Source organism: Ambystoma mexicanum, chromosome 2p (genome assembly GCF_040938575.1).
Source record: "Ambystoma mexicanum isolate Mex_15411 chromosome 2p, UKY_AmexF1_1, whole genome shotgun sequence".
NCBI lineage: Eukaryota > Metazoa > Chordata > Amphibia > Caudata > Ambystomatidae > Ambystoma > Ambystoma mexicanum.
In genome coordinates, this window is record NC_090923.1 from 533,040,374 (window position 1) to 533,065,192 (window position 24,819).

The 24,819-nt window shown below is 44.4% G+C and overlaps 1 protein-coding gene across 13 annotated transcripts in view; it reads right to left on the bottom strand.

Annotated features, from left to right (window-relative positions):
• Nucleotides 1-24,819, bottom strand: part of IQSEC1 (IQ motif and Sec7 domain ArfGEF 1) — a 3,055,115-nt gene that overhangs the window by 269,717 nt on the left and 2,760,579 nt on the right. The window contains exon 1 of one of the 13 annotated variants that reach the window (XM_069643972.1): nucleotides 11,947-12,185. The exons of 11 other annotated variants lie outside the window; for them this stretch is intronic. In XM_069643972.1, coding sequence (XP_069500073.1) covers nucleotides 11,947-12,011 — 65 coding nt within the window. In that variant the 5' untranslated portion in view covers nucleotides 12,012-12,185. Of the gene's footprint in view, nucleotides 1-11,946; nucleotides 12,186-24,819 lie in introns of those variants that run through there. One more of the 13 variants, XM_069643973.1, reaches the window with a different exon arrangement.

Consider the following 24,819-nt stretch of genomic DNA (forward strand, 5'->3'; position numbering starts at 1 on the left):
CGATATGTCAGGATAGCTGAGCACTTGGGTTCCCTTCCCAACGTTTTCAGCACGGGACAAGGCGGCGTGCTCAAGCTTCACACAACGTATGGCTTCTCTGCCATGAGGATACAGTTCAAAGCATAGATACCAGGGCTTCTGCCAAAGTCTCTCTCCCAATGACAATCTCTTATTGTAGAGGGCCTGACGTAACAAACAAGTACCAAAGTTCCTTTCTTATCAACATTTTCACACAAGTTAGCAATTGGTCTCCCTCGATCGGGCCCGGACTACAGATCTCCCTCTTTCGGGCTCGGACCACTTTAGCACAATAGTCACAATTGGTCTCCCTCGTTCGGCTCGTGCCATGTAATCTCACTTTGCAAGCTTTCCTCTTTGCATCAAAAATCGAAGACTTTCGATTGTGCAATGGATTTTGCTTAAACCATCGCAGGACCACTCTGATTCACTCCATATCTCATTCCTATCTTTTACTTTCGCTTCTGCCACTTCTTGGCTGGATACCTCAGAGACCTTCAATTGAACACTTGCAGTGCCGGACCACTCTGTCACGTGTATTGCATCTTTCGCTGTTAAAGTTTAAACATCCATCAGCAATTAAGCTTTCCCCGCGTCTTTCAACTCATGCGTTACCAATCTTCGTTCTGGTGCTCTTTATACAATGTTGCCGCTTGCAGCCTTCACTTCAACGCAGACCAGTCTTGCATCGGTCTCCCCAACTCACCGGCTGTGTTGATATCCTGGAGCCAAGGACGGTACTACGGCGGCTGATGCTCCTCCCCGACTCAGTAAGCCATGCAGGAGGGTCCCGGGAATCTCCGACACACAATGCAGGATTCTTCAGTCTGGTTTCCTGGCCTTACGCTTTTTAATCTGAAGGATTCTGCAAAGTAACGATTTCTTGCCGCAAAGGCCAAGGGTATCTCCCTCCTTGTGCACCCTTCTTGGTTTTTCGTCTTTCTTCCCTCGTTCAGCTGCCATCTGGAAATGCTGTTGCTTCATGTGCTTTGCCTCACTCAGAGTGTGCTCTTGTGCACCGCCTTTTATCCGTATGGGGAAGCTTAATGGAAGTCAGGTGTGAGTGGTTACCAGTAATTGCCTGACCATAGTAGAGGGACATGTCAGGTACAATGCTCGGGTGCGAGTCTGTTTTCTCCCAGAGCGGGCTGTCTGTGTGAAAGTGTTTGAGAAGGGAAGGGGGTGGTAAAGTTCCTACATATCCTACAAAGTAGGATGGGGTAAAGGTGTTATAGGGAGGGGGATACTGCGTCTCGCCATCAGGTGTCCCACTCCCCGAAGACCCCTCACCCAGGTGATCCTCCTGCACTGGTCCACCCTCAGGAATTGGATCCAAAAGCAATGGCCCTGTCCTGGCCACTTGGATGACAGATCCCTGAGGACTAGCGGATGAGACACCTTCTGGTTTCTCACATTGCCTTTAGTTGAAGCTCCTTCAAGGAGCAGGCCTGTGGGTAGAGCATATTTTTATTGTATTCCAAGTTTTTATTTCTCCCTCATTTCAATCAATGGGCCTCATTATAAGTTTGTCGGTAGCCTTGCCAGTAAAACCGGCAGGCTGCCACCAAACTTGCAATGTTTTCCAGCGCCCGCAAATGGGTATTTACTGGGTCCGGCAGGGCCGTAATGACCCGCAATTGCCCATTTGCGGGCGTCGGAAAAAAGATGCTCCCCATTCCCAATCGGCCCCATAGGGTATGGGGAGGGTGGGAGAGTGGCCATGGAATGGGTGCCATGTTTCTAGTGCTTGAAAGGACTGTCGTCCAAAAGGAACGGGGAGCTGTAGCCATTTGTGGACCACTAGGAAACCTTGCTTCAAGGAATTAAGGGCCCCTTTATCAGCCACAATCAAAGGTAATTGTAATTGGTCATTTATAACGTGCTTAATACCCAGAGGTTTCTAGCGCGGACCCGGGGATCGAACCTGTGTTGCTCTGCGTCGTCTTGCTTCCAAGAGCCCCTGAGCAATCCTCCTAGACATGGTGTAAATGTAACTTACAGATTATGATTTGAATATTAAACACTTAATACAAAAGGAAGTATATTTTTATTACCATTCAAATTGCGTGTCTCCATAAATGACAGGGGCAAAAAAAACGGAATGGGGTAGACTAGAGGTCTGCAAACGGCATCTGTTTTAGACGGACTCCCATGACCACTCGGCATTGACTAAGGTGGTTAGGGCTAATGCGAGTTGTAGTCTACAGCATTTGAAGAGACAAAGGTTGCAAAGCCTTAGGAGAAATGGTTCTACATTATGTTTAACCCCAGCACTGTTAGGCTGCCTACTTATCAGCAATAATGGTATCTGCTCACCCTGGCAGTATCATAAATTCTGGCATTCTACAAGCAAGAGCACAGCTAAAAATAATGTTGCTTTTTTTTATTTAAAAATGAAGCAATGCAGAAACACTGCAAATGGGAGTTGTTAACAGCAAGCAAAGAATCTCCAGAAATGGAACACTTTCAGATCTCACACAGAAAGCGTGAAAAGGAGGATGCAGTGTGAGAAAAGAAAGATGACATTTTCACAAGTTTTCACTCTCAGGGAGCAAACTGATGAGGCTAGAAAAGATGGAAAGGACAACAGGCAGGTGGGTGAACAATCTTCAGTTTGGAATAAAGCATTAGGACAGGGGTCTGCATCAAACCTTTAGCTCTCCAGATGTTTTGTACTACATCTGGAGAACCAAAGGTTGCAGACCCATGCATTAGGGTTTTAAATTATGTTGCTAAGTAAACTTGTATACACTCCATTTTTTTCCTTAAAAATGAAGTTACTATGCTAGGAACTCTCCCCTGTCCCCCCATTTACTCAAGTTCGACCTTCAGGACTGCTGGCTTCAGAGTCGACCACGTGTCCACTAGATCAACCAGGTATGTGGTGCTGGGTGGCCTGCTTGGTCTACACATCATATATGCTGCACGACAGACACTCCTTTTGCAACATTACTTTCGCATGTACTGTGTTTAGCAGAGAATTGCCTAGCATTTCGGTGCTAGACTGCCCAGGTGGGTGTGACCAGCCTTATATGCAAATGGATAACTCGCCTCTATGAAGGGTACAGTGAGCTAAACCGTGGTTGTTGACCCTCCCGAGTGGGCACCTTCCCAGAGAACAGGTTATTTGTTCGTGTTCGTTCTCGGTAGATGGGCTCCCAGACCTTTTTTTCCAATTAATTACTTATTTCGATAGCCAGAGATTTGGCACAAGGCCACGTTTGCACAGTTTGCCTAAATGCAAGTCATCAGTTTGCAAAGGACTATAAAAAATCTTTCCACCCCGGCATTAATTAATTTCCTTAGAGTAATGCCTGTTTCCAATCTTATTAAAGAGGAGTTTTAAGGGCCTCAATAAAGGTTTTTCTTCCGCTAGACAAACCAGATATCATCAAGGAATGAACCCCTTTCCAAACGCGCCCATTAACGTTCAGATTTATACAGTAACAGCCATCTTGAAAAGTCTTGACTCACAGGCTGCAGCAACGGTGGCGTGTGTGTGTATATATGCACAGCACCCGTCACTCAGCAGCCAACTCGAAGCCAAACATTGCTAACTCAAGCGTCCATTTTCTTTTTGTCATCATCAATTACAGCTTTCACAGGGAGAGTGTGTGGGTGGGATCCAGCAGTCGCAATGTCAGCCCAAATGTGCATTGTTCTCGCCAATCTGTTCCAGACAATACCTACCCCACTGCAAAACCCCACAAAACGATTGTACACCACAGCATGCGTTAGCACGATTTGACGTGACTTCGCATTAATGAAGCCTTCTTTGCAAACAAGCAGCTGCCCGTAAATTTGAATCAACATAAAATTTTTCATCGGCAAACGTCTCGAGAATTTAAAAAGAAGCTGAATGCACGACATGTGTCCCGTACCGACACTGGCCTCCTAAACATAATCTACACTTTGATTTCAAGAATGCAAATGATCTGCATATTTCCTTTGTTTAAGTCAATCCCGATTAAATCATTTACAGTCACCTGTGGAAACTGCACACCATCTCATTTATTTGGTCATTTAGCCCGGTTAGGGCGACTAGAAGCAGCCGTGATATGAAAATCCAGTAGATCAAACGATTACATGTGGAAACTTGGGACGCAACACGAAGGTGCCACAGCATCAACGGATACATTGAACTCTGAATGCCCATTTTGCACCGTGGATTGAACGAGGCAATGGCACCAGAAAAAGCTGGTTCTAAACGCCTCGCTACTTCCTACTGGGCAAAAACTCTGACCCCCTTGCTGCTCAGCAAACTGGACAGCTGTTCAGGCCCAAAAATCCTTCGCACAAGGCTCTCAATTTTGCTGCACACACCCTCTTCGATCTACCCAGATCAGTGCTGAAAATATGACAAATGTACTCTGGGAACCCCACACTTCTTGAGAAGAGGGTAAGGGGAGCTCTGTGGGTGAGGGGTGGGGTCCCAACCCAGATCGTGTAATAGCCTAACCCTTCAAGGAATCCAAGCCTGCCGATTTGCATTAAGGCAAAGAGCCCAAAATGTTAGCAATAAGTAAGTATCGTACGTTGGGCTCTCTGCTCCAACACTCACCATAACAGAACATTGATGTAAACTGCAAGACATATAAATACCTAGTTGGCCAAAGGAAGTGAGGCTTCAGCCGTTTCTGGTTTCTTATAAGCTAAACATTCTTGCATGCCCGAATCTCCCGGTTGCATGTGGATGAGAGCTTGGCTCAGGAACAGATCTTAACTGGAGTTTCTGGGCTAGCCTGGGAGTTTTGGGACGGAAAGGTGCTCCAGGAAGACGCACTTTGCCAGAGTACAGCTCTGCCTTGTTTCAGCCCCTTTAGAGCCCTGAACTAGTTACTACACCCCGCCCCCACCTCAACATACCATCACCACGATGCAGGGCTCTCCGTGTGGTGTTCTTCACTCTTTAAGTTGCTATTACAGATCCCGTGGTATTGCCCCCTCCCCCATTACCTTATTGCTTGCATCTCTCTGTATTCTCTCTGATCCTCTTCTTTCATCATTCTATAACACACAACCCCCCACCCTACATTTTCGCTACTTGCCACATCCCCTGTAATGCTCTCCCACTTAAAAGCATAAAGGCCACTACATTAGGCCTCAAAATGTGCACTCGTCAATCACTGGGTAGTGAGTATTGCATCTTGGCAAGTAAGAAATTGTGTTCTGTGTCTGTGGAGAACTGATGGCTTGGCAAGTATCTTGCAACTTGACATTTTTACCCATGCACAGCATCAACAGAATTGTTAAATCTCTGGCTGAAGCAGCCTATCAGGTCTCCTTAACAACCACACTACTCCTTCTTAACTGGTGACAGGCCAGCCTGCCTTTCTTGCTAATGTATAACAGCCAGCCAAAACAAATTATTAGTTTCTGGGCGCGTGTGCTTGTCCCTGGAGTGGCGTACTGTGCTTTCACAAGGTCTACTCCGACCATAGTCTGCTGAAGGAGAGTATGAGCAAGGGGAAGATAGGAAATTGGAAAATAGATGCTACAATGGTAGGGAGGAAGGATTTATGTACAGTGTATGTCAATATTGGCCCTAGGCTCTAAATGTTCTTAGACAAAAGAGGGAAAGTCTAAGAGAGGGAAAGGTGGGGGGGGAGTGTGTGTATAGCAGAGAGAGCAAGTGTGTAAGAGCTAGAGAACGAGATAGATGTGTCTCGGAAGGATAGCTCAGGGTATCGTGCTCACCTTGGAATCAAGACAACGCTGGGCTACACGGGTTCGATCACCGAGTCCGCGATTAGAAACCTCTGGGTATTAAGCATGTTAGAAATAACCAATTATTAATTATAATTATATGGGAGACGTCTGCAGAGGCCATGGTAGGAGTGCGGGAGACCAGATTGTTTTGCCGTTTTAGGCCTTTTCCATGCTGTACTATGAATACTGCTGCTTTTTATGCCATCTAATCCTTGCTATACCAGGCCATGATTTGCTATAAGTGGCTTCAGGATTGTCTGCGCCACTCCACAACCAATGTTTTGTGGTCAACTGCTCTATGCACCAACAGGTTCAAATTTTACGTTGCAACACACAATATGTATACCAACTAACCACCCATGCTTGGCAATTGAGCATCCATCCTCCCAGCAGATATCAAACAACAGAACATACCTCGACAACCAACTCGCATATAACGCAGGCCTGGCCCGTGAGTCCTAGCACCATGGTACCATGAGGCGCCCCTCTGGACAAGACAGCTGCTATGCTCGACACAGAACACCTAGAAACAGACCCCACCAAAAAAGTTCAGGGTGCTCCTGCTCTACTTGCCTCAATACAACGGCAACGCTATCTTGCATTTACTGCCTATCCACACAAGGCTACCCATTCGCTAACCTACCAGAGTGAAGGAAGGCCATGCAAATGGCAGCAGAGCAAGATATTCTCAGCAACCTAATATTACAAGCGGGCACTTCAAGAATGTCTGTAACAAAAAGAACTATAACCATTTCGCCAGATTAATGACCAAAGACCCTGCATTCCATATAGGAATGAAACCCATTTCAACAGGGCCACTTTTCAAAAGGGTCATCTAAGGATAGTGGTCAATACAAGATTTCCCATTAGTGGCCTTGTGCGCCACTGTGAAGGCCCAAACCCAGCTAACCATGAAATGCATGGGGTGTAACGAACAGCACAATTCAAGGGGTCACTTCCATTTCTGGTCTGAAGTCCTTTCTAACGCAGGGTAGTCTGCGGGAGAGGTTAAAGTGGGCGGGAAACAAAAGGTACGACGTTCCTTTACTTTTGGGGGAAATCCGCCAATGGTCCCTTACTTTATGACCTGCAGCACAATTCCAGGACGGAAGGGAACCTTTATTTTGTTGTACTGCTCGCCTACTCGGGATTCAAACCTGGGCCCTGCTAGTAGGACTCCAGTATCACATAGCCATATTGCAGGTGCTGGACTGCTTTTATTTGCATAGACTGCTTGGGACAGAATGCCCATTGTCGAACTGGCACCAAGCTCGGCAGTGATCTGTGTTTGTCTTCTGCAGTAAATCATGGCTTGCTGCAGGCACAGTGTCTGTACATGTAATGGGCTGGGGTGGGTGTCTAAAGTCCTGGGCATGTCCCAGAAAAAGTGGAGCATGACGGATGATTGGCAGGGGGAGGCTGCTTAAAACTGGGGGGACAATGACAAACCAATGGTGGCCATTTAAATGCATTGTCTATTGTGTTTTAGTCCGTTTTAATAGAACTGTTGTAAAGCATAGCGGTGTGGGGGTGGAGTGGGAGAAAGGAAGGACCTGGTATGGGGTTTGAATTGGGGGATGGGAGCGAGTATGGAGTCAGTGAGGAGTAAAAAAAGGGGCAGGGCAAGGGCGACACAATTCCACTTTTTTATAATTAGACTCCTGGTCTGCGCCGGCACTGAAATAGAAGAACATTGCTTCCAGAGTCAGACAGTGCACAATAACGACAGTGAAAAGCACCGATTGGCAGAGGTTGTAGAAGCTGCCTACAAGTCAATCTACCACTGAGATCGCCAAACACAATGGATCAGTTTCGGGAATGTTACCTTGGAAGGAATTATGTCAGCGCTGAGCGTTCATGCTTTAAAACCAGCTGGCATGGCCTGCAAGGCACGTTCGGTTTATACATGGCCATGTGTTCATGCAATGCACACAACAGACTTATCCTTTACACAGTTATTGGTCCAGCTAACTCACAAACCATACACACAATGTCGTGACAGTAGCAGACGTCATGTTCTTGGTGTACAATCGTGTAATTTCATGCACATATTGCAATGGCATGTGTGCACCAGGTTCCCGACCAATGTTGTAATGCACCAGGCTGCCCTGGGGAAGGCCTGCAAGCAGTTCCCAGGGCCAGCCCTAAGGATGGACAGTCTGTGCAGTCGCCCAGGGCCCTGCAGGCAGCAGTTTCCCTGGCGCAACTATTTTTACTGGCACCAAGAGTTGAGCGCTTCCTTCCCCTATGCCTTTCGTCCTTCTCAGAGACCCTGCGTGACCATTGAGCTTTATCTAAACGCTCTTCTGAAAGCAAATATGCGTGGCACTGTAGTGTCCCCCAAGTTAAGAGTGATAAGAGCAGCAAAGCTCAAAAGGGATTAGTAATGATTTTGATCGAAGTTGTTTTCTCCGAGAGTGAGGCATATTAGAAAAATCTTGAATTTTTAGATATTTCATTATGTAAACTTACGAGTTTGTAATTTATTGGACAAACAAATCTTGTTAGTCAAAGGTTGGTACGATTCACGCATTAGGTATTTTATATGCCAAATGTACTATTACTACACATGAGTAAGTGACAGGTGCGCACATAAATTTGACAATTTGCCCAAGTTTTGGACCGTTTCAACTCTTAGTTGAGGTTGGGATGGATTTGTTTGTAGCAGTTATCAAGGGTCGGAATAGAGATTTCACAATACATGTTATACCATTTTAATTAAACTTAATATGTTGTGTACCTATTGGATTCACATTGCCATAAAAGATAAGTATGCTGTATGTTAGAAGTGTAAAGAAGTACAATCTGTAACAGAAGATATATTTCTAAATGATGTTGGTCAAAACTTAAATATAAAATGCTAATCTAGTGGTAAATAAAATGCAAATCTAGTGGTAAATATCTGTGAACATTGGGAAGCAGCCATACTTTTTTGATTTGGGATCAATGATATTATTTTCACAATTTTAAGTCAGTTTGAAGGAGCTGAACGCGTTCTATTGTTTGGGAAACCTGAGGTTTATGGATGACAACTCCCAGTTTCGTTACCATCTTAAAAAAGGAACACAAAAGTTTGATGGCCTTTTACACTAACATTATAATGGAGTTGAATGCACACTAGCATTTGGAAGACCACTTACGGTTTTGTTACTACCATATTTCGAAACCGCAAACATTCAGCTGGTTTTTTAATGGTGCCATAATTCTGGACCATACTTCAGCTAGGACTTTTTAACTATGTATTGCATCGCAAATTATTGCCAGGAGATATATATCATTTTTACATGAAATATCGATTTGATTTTCGAGACATCAAATAAAGATCACAAAATCTACTACATCTAAAAACGCCACATTTGAAGGCAGTTACAATATGTTATGGTACATTTCTTTACACATATTAAAATATTTATGGATGCACCAGAGATATCACCTTAGTTATGTTATCTTCGTGCATTTTTTAAGAACACATCTAAAGTAAATTCTGTGAAGACTCGTTACACTCTTGGAAAATTAAAGAATTACAGTCTTATTCCACAACTATACCTGGAACTACCTAGAAGTTGTTATTTACAAACCGGGGGGACTCTGTGACAATAGCCTGTGTGGGCCATATGTAAGATACAAACAACATACCCATTTTTAGACAGACTATCTTTGATACCAAATAAACATACATAGTCGCATGTATGTATATATGGGAGAGGCATAACAAAAAGAAATCTGGAAATCTGATTAAATTCAGGTCCACTAAACATAGTTGAAACAAAGACTATCCGTCTGTCAAACAACGCAGAGCCGAAAGGTTAGTGCATTTAAAAAGACTTTAGAGTATGGTCTTTCAATCTGTGAATTGATGCATACTTATTTGAGTTTACAATACATTTGATTTAGGAAATGGGGGGCCCTCATTCTCCTAAAAAACACAAATGGCCCCTAAAAAAAAAAAAATCAAAATATTCTTATATGCTATTAGTGTTTAAGGAATTTTATCAGAATAAAATATGTATTCTGTAATTTTCCTCCTACATTGTGATTGTTATTTTCAACATGCACACAATGTTTACAAATGTGCCATTTAATGTAATTCAATTTAAACTTGATTAAAATTGTTTACACATTTACCAACTAGCTGTGAATCATGTATAGATCTGAAGAATCCTTATGATCAAGAGAAATTAAAAGAGAAGGATTGGTAGATGGCAATTTCTTTGGACAAATGTAGATTGCAACAGTGACTCTACAGATTCTTACCTACAGAACAATAGTGTAATTTGCATGTAAAAGCTCCACAAGGCTCCAGTCAGCTACTCAATGTGTACCATATCCAAAGGCAGTTAAAAAAAGTATTCACTAAATATTATTTATAACCACCTACTTTAGTGAAATTGTTTATTTTTGTTGGTATGCACAAACGTTGTTTTAGAACTACAAATGTGCATTCTAACAATTTGCATGTCTTTGCCAAACAAAAGCTACAAGCCTATAATCAAATCATGGTCCTTTTTGAGGGGTGTTCAAGTCTTAGAAGCACAGTTCTAAGACTAGGAAGATGTTTAAGCTTTCCATTACTTTCCCCGTCCTGACTGGAAGAATACTACCATTACTCTTTACTTACATGCTTCTATAAGGATATGTTAACGTATATGTTTGGTTTAGTTTGTGATGTGTCCTTTTCAAGTTATTTTTTATACAACAGTACTTTTAGCACTGGAAAGCCAAACATTAATGCATAGGTGGACCAACCAAAGGGGAGAAGATGCTTGGACCAAGTGTCTAGGGTTCAAACCCTTGCTTCACTGTTTAACTAAAGTGCATGAACCCTGGCAATCCATTCTCCCTCATTGTGCCTTATCTGCCAAAATAAGCAAAGCATTAAAAGTGAATTATTTTCAAAGTGTCAACTATTTAAAACAAATCTCAAACATGGTTAGACAGTACTGTGGCTCCGTGTATAATAAGCACAACTCCTATTCATATATTGCACAACACAAAGGTATTTGTTGATTTACTCCTGGAAACTTCCTGAAATGCAACTTCCCATCATGCCCTCGTGTACAATAGTTATATCACTTTCTGTGATGTCACTTCCAGTAATGCCAATTCATATGCACATTAGGAGCCCCCGCTTACCCCATCTCTTTTACCAAAATGGGCGCAACAAATCCTAAAACCAGCCCTGGAAGATAATAAACCGCCCCTATAGTAAGTATGAAGCCCTTGGTTAACATCTGATGTACCGGCTGGCATCTGTGCAGTATGGCACTGATATACAGACACACCCGAAGTGAACTAATCAGAGCCAAAACACAATTGAAGAGAAAAGCATGGCAAGGACGTCACGTGCAAAAGGCCCTTGATGAGAAGATCAGGAGTGACCATTGCAACAAACATTCTGATCGTCAAGTATGGGCATGGCGGATCATGTATAGTAGGAAATCGCTGCACATATTGCATAGGCGTGTTATGCGAGCCGCAGGCAGTACATACATGTTTATAGACATGAACGGCACAGTCTGAAAAGGTATATTTTATGCAAAACGAACATTCACTGTTTACAAGCAAGCTATGCACAGAATGTGGCAGTACCTCAGGTCCCAACTGATACGTCTATGGGTCACGTGAACAGTGTTGGCACTTTGCCCTATACACGTGCCGCATAGGCATGATAGCAGCAGAATGCAGAATGCAGCAGCTGCTGTACATGATTGCGTATCCTTTGCAGCAGTACACTCTCCACCTTATGTCTCACTGTCGCGTACTAAGTCCTAGGCAGTCCTAGCATATGGTGCACTGGCAAGTCCTGCGTGTAGCACACATAACTTTGTATATCATACACAGAAGTCCCGAGGATATGCACATCCTACGTGAAGTAGGCATCACTTGCATATGGTGTCCGGGCATGCTCTGCATGCTGAAATGATGCCCATCACCAGGAGGTGTACCCTGCACGAGATCCTGTGTGCATCCGACAGACCCTTGTATAGAAAACATGCAAGTCCCACAGGAACATGGTGCACATGTATAAGCTGTAGTTTGCATGCAGCTCTTGCAAATGATGTGCATGTAATGATGTGCATTTATGTAACTTGGGCAGCAGACTATTCTTGCCTATGATGCTAACACAGACAAGCCAGATGTAAGGTACGCAGAATGCATTGTAGTAGCAAGCAGTCATGCACATACAGGGCACGGGCGACAGTGAAGGCATCTTCTTACCAGCTGTCCAATTCCAGCTCCAGGAGGGATTGGCTTCTCTCCGAGTTACAATGCAAGCACCACATGGCTAGAAGCACTTAGCGCCGATAGCGGGGAATCCCAGGTTCATGCCCCCGCCCGATAGAGGGTGTCCACGGTGACATGTCCGCGGAGCAGCTGCACTAGCAGAGCGCACACTGCTGGGCAGGCAAAGCCCGCTCAGGGCTCCCGAGCACCGGGAGCCCTGCCACATCCCGAGGAAAGTGAATCACACCAATCGCCCTGGAAGGACGGGAAGGAAAGACACCCTATTGGTTGAGCCTGTACTGATTGACACGGCATTGGTAAAGGGGCGGGCTCACTAACAAGTAGCGGGCCAGACATTCCGAATTCGGGGACTGAAGCCCTCGGCTGGATTCAAGTAGCAGCTCGACACATCATTTGTAAAAGTGTGTATCACAAAGTCTTCAGGCGATTTAGTAGATAGTATTTGTGCACAGAAGTACTCGCAATTCCCCAAGGGGCAATATAGGGGGAATGGACCGCTGAATAGACATAAAAGAAAGATAATAACTAGCAGCAATGAGGTCATTGCTTTAGAACATGAAAGGACAGACGCACCGAGCAACAGTCTCGCTGCTCTGTGTGATAATAAACGACGAAAGCCGTTACATTTCCTCCGAACATTACAACTAAATCCCTTCCCCCTTTCATACACTCAACGGCAGAAATACATTCAGCGTTTGTCAATACTGTGGTGTCTACCTTTAAATCAGACACATAAGCATGCAACTTCTCCATTGCTTAAAAAAAATAGGATTGTTAATTACGTTTTGGCTTTTAGTGTTTCCGTAAAAATACGAGATTCGAAACGCACAGCAAAATGTCAATGGAATCGAAATTCAGAAATACCGTTAGGTTGGGACTCTCTTGCGAGGCTATGGAAGGCCACCGGAACCGGCGACTTTTTAAACCCTGGCATGGCACGGCAGAACCAAATGCCGGGACATATTAAGGTCAGACATTGGCCATTGTGGTTTTTAGCATTCCGCGCGGGGTGGGATAAACTCCTTTCTTACATACAGAGAACAACGGAAAGCCCTCTAGTAACATGGCCGCCAAGAAGAGCCGGTTCTTCCGGGGACGCGCGGTCCAGTGTTCAGGAGGCTCCCGGGACACTATGGACGAAGGAGGAGCAGGAGGACAGGCTGTAGCAAAAGACTCTGGAAAAAGTTCTCACGGGGGAGCGGCGGCGTGGACGCGCTTCCTCGGCTCACAACGTGCATAGCCCCGTGTGTGCTGTGCTACGAGACCGCTTTCCCCCGTTTCAGGATAAACCACAAAAGGGGAAACCATTATATTGTGCCCACGTCGTTTAAAAAGGTGCCAGGACAACAGCAGTCAGAGATGCCAAGTTCAGCACTGGATTTTTTGGGAGGTTTTGCAACCCTCACGCAGCGATCAGCCCTCCATTAAAAACAGATTTTATTTTTTTAAATGTATTGTCACTTGTCTAAACAGAAAAACGCCAATTTAAGAGAATATTATTTTTGTTTTGTTTTTTACTTTGGAGTTAAATTAACGGTGAAAGCTGATCTATTCGAGAAATATAAAAATACATACTATTCCATATGCTAAATGACATAATTTGATGCACATATTTATTTTAGCCCACTACTCATCCACTGCTATGAGAAGTTCTCTTAGTAAGTTTTAATGTTAGTGTGCAAAAAGCTCACTGACCTGTTTGCATCTGAAACTCCACATACAGCTGCATTTAGCTACCTAAATATGTTTTCTCTCAAAATAAAAACTAAGCATCACAATGCCACATTTAAACTGTGTAGGGACAATATAGCTACAACTCATTTTGCTTACTATTTTTCTGTAAGGTGTTTACATTTGTCAGGTTTATTTATTATGTGATGTGTACTCGGGTTGTAAAAAAGTGGGTATTATTTTACTCCTTTTGAGAGCCAAACCATGTCACTTGTTTATATCAACTAGAGATGAGAAGATGGTCAAGTGCCTTCATTATCAACATGACTTAAAAATAAATTTCAGCTCAACTAAAATGTCCTGTGCACACCATTTTCTCTCCCTGTGCTCGATTTGCAGAATTAGAAGTGATAGTTATAAGGATACATACAGTATTCACAGTAAGCCAGAGTCGCTCATGGTTGAATAGACTGTAGTATTGTTCCAAATATGTTAGTGACCAATTATATATTGCACATCACAAGGTTTTATGCCTCTTGGTTTGTTGTGGTAACTTAATGTAACTTTAGATCATTAGCCACTTGGCTATCCAGGACTGACGTCACGCCAGGGATGTAAATCTCTTCTGAAGGTAATATGACAAGTCTGTGTCTTTGCACATCTTTTGACTACACCAGGACACACTGATCTTATAGGTGCCACAGTAGAGTAGGATGTCACAGGCAGCAAGTAAAAAATTCAGACAGAACTGTGTAACAATGTCATATTGTCAACACACCTGAGCCAGCAGGTAAGTTATATCGGTTTATTAGTATGTACACAGCAGGAAACACCGGCACATCCTTGCCAGCCAGCTCTCTATCTCCAACTGTACCCCATGGAACACACATTCAGATGACAACACTCGAGCACAGTGACCTCACCACAATCCACTGATATCACTGCTGCAGGGAAGACACAGGAGGGAAGATGCTCATTATAACACTTCTCCCTCCCTTAATTTAATAGTAGTAACACACCAACATTGGTAGAGTGCTAGTCATTCCCATACACAAAGTACTATCCTACACAATGCCGATACAAATACGCATGGCCACCACGTATCTGCCCAGCAACACCCAAGCTCATATGAACACGAGACCCAAACCCCAGGAAACGGTCCACATGAAACCCATTCACACACCAAGGCCAACAACAGAGCACAAACACTCTACACTACCATAAAGGCACAGAAGCGCACTGACACCATTGAAACTACCTCCCCCCTAATAAAACCCAAAGCATAAAACAGGTGGGAACATAACCTTGCACAATGACTCCTACTCAAACGGAACACAGATCCACACTACAACCCTATAACCATCCCTTGTCCACCAAATCACTCACAACAGAGAAACCCATCGACATGGAATATTGGCTGCACCTCCCTTCTACTGAACTGGAATAGCAACTCGAACAAAACAAAACAAGAACTCCACCTGCTTCAAGCTGCCCCTTGAAACCTAGGGCCTGCCACACCCCAGCATCCCCCTCCCAATAGCGGATATCCCCCAACAACCATGACCCTTCAGTGCACCTACATCCTTCCGCCCTGGTCTGCACCCCAGGGCACCAGGGCTGCCACCCCCGGGCACAACCCAACTCAAAAGAGCAACCACCGGGCACTAACTCGACTCAAATGAGCAACAACAAGCACAACTAACAACATCAGTTCAAAAACCCCTAAATAAGGCAATACTTCTCTGACCACAACCAACTCTGAAACTACTATGCAAAACTACACTCTGTGAACCAACGCACAAGCTCACAAAAAGGATCTAAAAGGACCCCTAAATGCGTGCGACCTAGACACCACACCTAACACCACAGACCCCTAGTCCCTGCCAAATACAGTACACCTCTACACACCCCGGGACCTCTAGTCCCTGCCTAAAAACAGTACACCTCTACACACCCCAGGAGCCCTAGTCCCTGCCAAATGCAGTACACCTCTACACACCCCATGACCCCTAGTTCCTGCCAAATACAGTACACCTCTACACACCCCGGGACCCCTGGTCCCTGCCAAATACAGCACACCACCTCCTAATATGGGACCCCCAGCACTGACCAGGCTACCACAGTGGTCACACTCACCAAAAACGTGCAAAATGGCACACACACACCACCTTATAATGGGACCCCTAGCACTTACTAGACTACCACAGTGGTTACCACATGCACGCACCATGACACGCGCACAACTAACATGCGCACTCACACCCAGACTCACACCTCACAAAAGACACAACACATGAAATGTCATTGGAGATCTTAACTCGATGGCACATGTCCAAAAGTCACGAAACCCCATCACAATTGCTTGAGCCTTAACACACTGACGTGTGCTATATTGTAGAACAATTCTTTACTTGAGAACAATATTTGGAAATTATTTTTCTCAAAAGCGTCTGGCAAAAAAAAAACACCAGCCAAGTTCGATGTAAAGTTCCCAATGAACATTAAACAGCAAATTCCACAAGTCCCGGAACTGTACCGCCCGTTAAATACAGAGGATGACCAACTCAAATGTCTCCATTGCTTCACAAATAACAGATCTTGTGACACATACCCCGAACTCCTGCTGTAAAGAAACATATTAACAGACCACATTGTAATAAACAATTCCGAACACTCCCTGTAAGAAGCATGTTAATACACAACATCATTATCATTTAGAAATTAACATAGCATAGAAATGGCCAAAACATGAACATTCACACGATAGTCGCACCCATACTGGCCAAACACGAAACATTTCCTAACCTAGGGCCTAACACAAATACGCCACTCCAAACAAACTGGCCCTACAACGGCAACACTATTACTTCATTGAATAATGGTCATCCCGCACATTGCCATAAACGCCTCGCTGTTTTTTCTTTCCAAGAGAGAATCGCGGAAAAACTCTTCTCCAGTTATTGTAGAACAACCGTCGTCCGCAACGCTGTTTCCACTCCCAGCACCAGGAAGGACTCCGCACCATGAAATCCTCCCCACATTCACGACAAGTCGCAGTACCTTGAGCCGGATCCACTCCCGACAGACAACCAACATCCAGACTGCCATTGTTTCACTTCCTGGATGTAGAAACAGACGTTGGTCTGACCCCTGCACGTCAAGGACGCAAGGCATGCAGTTACGTTCCAACCAATACGATCATGGAGGCTGGAACGTACTGCAACGCCCCCCCGACGTCGTCATTCCTCCTGGAGCGCTGAAGGAGCCGCATCATGCCGCAGGTGCACTGCCGCGAGTCCATACAGGCAACACTCATTGCCATCTCCTCTACGCCGGCACCCCTCATCTTACACTCCGGCACAGGAGTTGAGACCCACAGGGGCCTTATCACTCCGCTCTGCTGTGGCGACTACGCACAGGCCGCCCAGCTTGTCATGTCCTCCACACAGGCAGGTCTGATCTTCCGCCCTGGTCCGCTCACCAGGTACTCCACTCTGGAAGACAACGCTGGCAACTCCAGCCCTCCGCTATAGCACAGGAACAGGATTGCCGCCGCCGCCGCGCTCGAACACTTCCTGCACTGGGGAGCGCAGCGGCATGCCAAATATAGACAAACGGACCCCTTCTCCGGATAACTGACACCCTGCACCGGTGACTGGACCACCAGGCCTCCAGACTGCAAACTGCCAGAGTTCACCAAAACGACTGTCCCGCCACTTTCCACTCCGGCTCTGGGCCCAGGGTACACTCCCTGCTGCAGACCACCGGAAATCTGCAGACAGCTTCTTTGACCCTACACCTCAGGGTCCCGGGTCCCACTGTAAGGTGCTTCTTCCTTCAGCACCACCCGGCCTGCTGGGATGCAAACTCGGTCCGGACCCCAAAGGCTGCACATCTGGCTGCTACACTGGATGTGGACACTTGGAGGGCGGTGTCCTGTTCAACTGCTGTCCCCTCCACGACAGGATCCCATCCTTGTCGCCAGTGTAACAATGTCGTATTGTCATCAACACACCTGAGCCAGCAGGTAATTTATATGGGTTTATTAGTATGTACACAGCAGGAAACACCGGCACATCCTTGCCAGCCAACTCTCTATCTCCAACTGTCCCCCATGGAACACACATTCAGATAACACTCTAAGCACAGTGACCTCACCACATTCCACTGACATCACCGCTGCAGGGAAGACACTCATTAGAACAAACTGTACCCCACGTCACAGAGCTTTTTTGAGGAAGATCCTTACACAGCAAACAAGTATCTTTGATCGTGGCCTTAATTGCTTACCTAAGAGAGATTTCTCCATTATTGGCAGAAAAGTTTTTTTAAAATTGCGGTTCAACTGGTACTTAGACATAAGAAAGGAAATACAATTATTTTTTTCATTCTTAACACTTCAGATCTATTCATTAGTTTAATTGTTTTTGTATGGATGTATTGTATTCATTATGGAGTTGAGAACATTTATATTATAATTATTTATTTACATACACATTTAGCCGACTAAGGCTTTGCATATCATAATACATCAAATCTGAAAACACACAGAAATTAAAACAGCTCACTCCCTAAATTTACACACATAAAAAAGAGCTGAATTAAAACATACAGTCTGACAAGTCACTAAGAATGTTCAAACATAAATCATAAAATTATCATATGATACGTCGTCTCCATTTAAAAGTTTGATCCACATTTCATCGACATATTCCAGATCACAAGAATGATCATATATCTTCAGTTATTTCCAACGTAATTGGTTCAGGCTCTCACGATGACATAGAATGGGTTTTGCAGTCTCAATTTTTGCATCTCCACATAATAACACCAACGATCAGATCTTAATATTCCACATTTCGCCCCAGCTATTTCCAGGGTATCTGTTTTAATAGACTGCAGTCAGGAAACGCTGACAGATATTAGGGATGTCAAGGCGTCCCAACCAGCATTGTATAAAATTGCCACTATTGTTTTTTGTGACCTGTTACACCATTTCTCGCTCTTAATGAATTTTGAAAGTTTTACTGTAATTAAAAACCAAACCACAATTAAAAAAAAAGGAAAGAAAGAAGAAAACCTGCAAGTCACAGAATTCAAAGGGGTGGGGTTAGGTAGCAGGACTGGGTGACCTAAGGTATGGCATTGGGAAACGTGAGAGCTCTGTAATGGGAATCTTTCAAAGCAGTATGTTCACAGCTCTGTTTTTGTCTTGGGATTCGGGGGCTTGTGATCTTCTTGATTTTAAATATAGGACTACAAATCCAAGAATTTCAATAAAAACGAGACTGGAATTTCAAGCTTTGGAATTGGGAAGCTTGAGAGCTTTGTATGTTGGTTGGTGTTCAAAACGCCGTAGCAAGGGAAGGGTTAGTGTGTGCCCATTTAGGCTGGCCAACTTTACACAATTATTTGTAGGACACTTAAGGTGCTGTGGCAGATGAGAAGCAGTCTCGGATGGGGTCACAATATACCACAATCGGGACAAGCATCTGTGACGTAAGAGCAGTATAGCCATGATGGGCACAGTATAAAAGCTTTTGAAAATAACATACATATTTGCTACAGTTTGGGTTTCAAGAGCTTAAAAAGTGATCATTTTTATAGAGATGGTTAAAGAAACGCAAATCACATAATAAACTATCCTGGCAATATATATATCATTCAAGTATCCATTATAATGTACAACAAAAGAGTATGGTTATCGTTTTATTTTTCCCTTCCTGAGCTGAAGATTACAGGAAAAACATACAACGTCATGTGAGCATAGTTAAATGTCCTTTGGCTTTTAAAACTGTATTCTCAAGACACACAGTGAAAGACAATTAAATACATTGGCTTATCTATGTGGTTATTGTGTGCACCATTATGGAACACAATAGCCACTCCCTTATGTGTCCCGCACTCAGTGGAGTAACTGTGCTGAAAATGTTGCGGGGACATGACATCTGAAGAAAAGGTGCCCCAGCCAAATGAATGGTGACAAAATAGTGTGCCGTGAACGGTGGGGGGGGGGGGACCAAACACCCCCGCCCCCCTAAAATTACACACATGCCCTCACTGCTGTTTATGCACCTCTAGATCGTTTCTGTAATGCTTTGCTCACACAAAGCAAGAGTGGGATTCTCTGTGCTGCCCTAGGCTTGACTTGGCGCACGAAAATGTGAGTTCTGCACACTGGCAAGGTTTTGAACAGCTGATATTGTGGCCAACAAGCACATTTGGTCAATTTTGTTGTCCCAGACAGGTTGTGTGTAATATGTGGGAACTACCCTATTAAATCTAGTGCGGGACCGTTGGCTACGTTGGACACCTCTGGTATTATTGAGGAGAACACCAGTATTGGATGGGTCATAGCAATACTGGAGTCAACGATTGACCACTGGACAGGCCACTATATTGTAGTTTGTTTATGCCTTTATAGTAGGTGGCTTCTTTGATTTGAGGACCATGCACACATGACGTGGCAACGTTAAAAAGCATAGTATATAAAGGTGACGCAAGAGCAGCAGAAGTGCTTCAACTCTAAAGAAGTTTCAGAAAGAAGATACTGCTATAAAGGTGGGCTCAAAGAGGGACGTCAGAGCCTCAAGGGGAGAGGTAGCTGATGATGCCAACGAATCCAGAAAGCTGAAAGACACAAACAGAAAATGTAGTGTTGCCATGTATTGGTTGCTCACTGAGAATACAAGTCAACACACTTTTCGGGCAACGCTGCCTTTTCAAGTCTTCCAAAAAGTGCATTCTTTTTGTGTACACCAAGTGCTGCACTGTCAGTGTATGCAATGACTCATAACTTGGAAATTATGTATTAGTACATCTCATGCCCCACCCACTGAAGTGCACCAAATTCCCTATCACGTTTTCAATGAAACCATGGCTACCGGGACGGCCTGCTGCTTCCGAAAGACCTTCACACATCCTGTAGAATTCCAGGATTACAATAGGATAACAGATATGTGCCACTCTCATACCATTGCACACTTACTTGCACGTGCTCAAACTTCCTGCCCGCTGTACAGTAAACAGTGTGGTAAGGTAATGCAGCCTTGCTGTAGGCTTCACACTGCTGCCTTTACACTGGCTCATGCGCCCATCCTCGCATTCTTATTCATTCGGCCTTCGACTCACGACGCACTCATTATCTATTCTGACATGCAAGGATCATTTCATCCATATCACATTCATACATTTAAACATCCATACAGCTTAACACACTCATGCCCTCAGACATTCATTAATCCATCCATCGTCAAAGGCTTTCTCTGGTCCCTCCAGCACCTACCTCTCTTCTCATCTTTCGATCACTCACCCTACCTCACACGCATCCGTTCATCATTCCTCGCAGTCATGTTCAGCCATGCATCCCTCCGGAACGCTTTCTCCACTCTCTGCATGCTCCTCGACGTGTGTGTATGTCTCTGCCAATGTGTGTGTGTCGGAATGAGCAAAAACGATTGGCTTTGCCAATGCCCGCTTTACTTTGCCAGCATGATGGATACCGTCATTACACGTTTTTGAAATGGTGTGTTGTGACTTCTGGACAGGAAGCACTGCTAGAAGGCTGAGACGGGTCCACCCGAGAGGTAAGAGTGTTGGCTAAATGTAAATCTCAAAACGTTGACTGGACCCCGGGAGACTCCCCGCCCCCCCAGTGTTAATGTAAAACCCTACGTAATGCACACAGATGAAAGGTCCTTCTTGGCCTAAGCCACAGGGTTCACAAATAAGGTGTCCATAAGCACTGCAGTTTATACCAGAGGGTTGTGAAATACTGGCCAACAGTATAAATCCCCTAGGGAAACCATGACAGGCTGGCACATTGTCAGCGCATTCAATGATTATTATGTCTTGGTCAACTTTGAGGGAAACAATGAATTCATTCTTGCCCTAAAAAGCTTTAGAAGGTTGTCTGGGAAAACATCCAAGTTATTTACTCGCCATGAGCACTGCTTTGTGAAACTTGTCCAGCTACTTATGTAGGCTTAAACGCTCTCAAAAGCTGAATAGGCCAATCGAATTGACAAATGCAATTCCTAAACCCTGCTTACGCTGGCTAACCGTGTCGGCGTTGGACCCAGGAAGTCTAAACTCTGCCAAAGCAGGTCCTCACCAGGGACTTGTAGATTCCCCCGCAGCACCCTGGAACTCCCCTGCATTCTCCTTCCTGCAGCGCAGTGAACGTGTGGCCTTGCTTACTACCCATTCTGATGTGGCGTAAGGATCCACAGCTGGTAGTAAGTCTAGGCTTTCAACCATGTGATTTTTGGGCATGTGCAGATGTAGAGGTGAACACCGGCGAGGGCGCATCTTCAGCCAAGTGCAGCAGACGTCGCGCAGGACGCACCACAGCAGTAAGAGCATAGAATTCCGAGTCAGCAGTTTCTGGTCTCTGTTGGGCAGATGACCATGTTCATGTGGGTCTTACTCCAGCGTGACTCTTAACACGTGGAAGTCACTACACAATAACTTTATTTTTACCTGTTCACTGGGGGAGGGAGTCCATCTTTAAACAAGATGCTCCTCCACTTCTATACACAGTCACCCATGTTTTGTAATTAATACGAGCTCGCAACACATTTTTTGCTTCATTGGGGACACTGCGGGACTTGTAGTGCTGGCCACCGGATTGCTATACATTTATAAATCTCATACAACGAAGGAGATAGGTGTAGAAAGTGATCTGTAATCTAAGTTGAGCCAATGTTCCTCTCCTTTCCCTAGGGACGATAAATTATGAAATCTTCAAAGGACCTATATCTCACACTTTCAGAAGTACCACTCTCCTTAAAAGGCCAACTTGATCCGCATTACAACCTCGTTTAGAAATCCTTTAGACCTAGGAATTCTATTGCACTGGACCAAGCTTGGACAACTATTCAACCCCCAAATATAGATGTGTATATCAATATGGTTTTTAAAACTGTTTAATAAAACTAACTATAGCAAATTATGGTCAGTTTTCTGTAAAGACTGCTAGGAGAAATGGAAACGGGAATAGTAAATGAAAGGAAATTAACCTGATTTTAGACGGATACAAATTATGTGGAAAAAATGAGAAAGGTATGGATTTGAATGATGAGAGAATTATGATCTAACAGCATGGCTTAATCCCCCTCCTCCCCAACCCCCTGCTGTATTGCAAATGGGGCACTCGGGACATTGAAAGAATGAGATGAAGCAGGCCTTGAAAGAACCTTCGCCTGATGCCGCCCCAGAGGCATCTCTGCTTCTTTAGTGAGCTTCGCCTCTGGTGCAAATACGCCTACCTGTTAGGAGGTCGGCAACCTTTGCCCAGCCAAATCACTTGGCATGGATAAATCCGTTTTTTGAATGTGGAACTATTGGGAAGCAGATGGAATGCTGTATAATCACAATGTTACAAATCATCCAAACGGGATACGAAAAAACCTTGGCACACTCTTGATGCCGTTACTTCTGGAGGAAAGCCATAGAAAGCACACTGTGGGATCTCTCTCAGTAGGCTTGGCACTTCCAGAGGATTTTCTGGTTAGTGGAAAGGACATTAAAAGCGTTATCTGGAATTAAGCCTCTGCACTTCAAGAGCATCCTAGAGCACATCTCGATTCCATCATACAACCATGCACGGACAACCTTCTCTCCCAGTCAATCAATGTGCTAGAAACGGCTTGCTCTGAAAATGCTGGCCACATCCGGTGGATGTCCTTGCCTTTGTTCTGATTAGTATTGTGGCTGATCAATTTCCAAAGATGTTCCACACATTGCTGTTCTAACTTTCATACACCCTACTTCTTCTCCCCCTGGTCACTTTCCAAATGTTCCTTCGTCTTTCATTATGGCTACTTCTTTGCTTATCCGCTACCGTTTGGCCATTTCTTTTTTCCTCCTCGGGCCACGCTCTGAATATCCCCGGGCAGGCGGAGCAGTATGCCATGAACTGGACAAGCCTTGGCACTGTAAGACCACTACAGGCGTGACTGGCATAATATCAAAACCCATTAACGCATCACGAATAAGGCTTCCTGTTTTCTGATGTTATTGATTGTTACACAAAGATACAGATGGAAATCATTCTGTTTCCTCTTAGTACTAAAAATGGCAAAAAGGGTAAATGCAAGTGTCTTTCTCATCTTCCCAAGTTGCAAATCAAATCATGTCTTGCAGACCAGTTTCTGTCTAATGTAAAGCAAGTGAGAGAATTAACGAAGGAGTAGATGGCCCTTTCGAGAGAACTGCCAGGAAAAATGACCCTAATGGGTTTCTTCATGCACCTGGGACGAACAATCTCGTCCTTGGCACTGAAGGGGTTAAATGGCCACCTCATTGATGCTCGGAGCAACAATAGCAGCAATATCCGCAGCAGCCATTTGTTTTTAATGTAAAAGTGGGTCATGGTTAGTTGGGCACAAGCACAGCTCTGCGAGCATCTGATAAAAGGCATCGAAGCACTACATATTTTGTAGATACATATTTTGTGTGGATAAATACAGACGGGAAATGTTGAAAAAATAAACACCATAAAGCCAGGAGCCTAAATATCTCTTTAATGCTGATCAGTCTAGATCAGGGTTGTCCAACTCCAGGCCTCGAGGTCGGATCCATGCTGAGTTTTTGGGATAACCCTCATTAATATTCATGAGATAAATTTGCATACAATAATCCTAAATGAATGCACATTTTTCCTCATGAATATTATAGAGCGATATCCTGAAAACCCGTCAGGATTCCGGCTTTCGATGGCCCGGAATGGACAACCATGGTCTAGAGATGAACATATAAAACAATATAGTAGGATTACATAGAACATATGCAAACTATACCGTTTTCATGACCCATTGTGCTCCAGTACCCTGCCCTTCTCTTCCATCTCCTGGCAGTATCTTCTCCTTTCTCATTTGAATCTAACTCACGCTTCATAAATAAGACGCACATTAGATGCATGAATCAGTAAACATGGGCCACCCTGGCGTACCATGTTGAGCAACAAAATGAATACCTATGGCTAACATTGTAGGACCTTACTGATATTAATTCATAGCATACCTACGCAAGCACCTGTACAGAAATAGTTTCAAGTATGCCCTTTTTCATTGGGCGCTCTACGTAACCTAATTGTAAGCCTGCAGCCCCACTCCATGTGCAGTAGCCTGCTGGAGAAAGCTGTTCGCCGCTTCAAAGGGCGGAGCACCAACA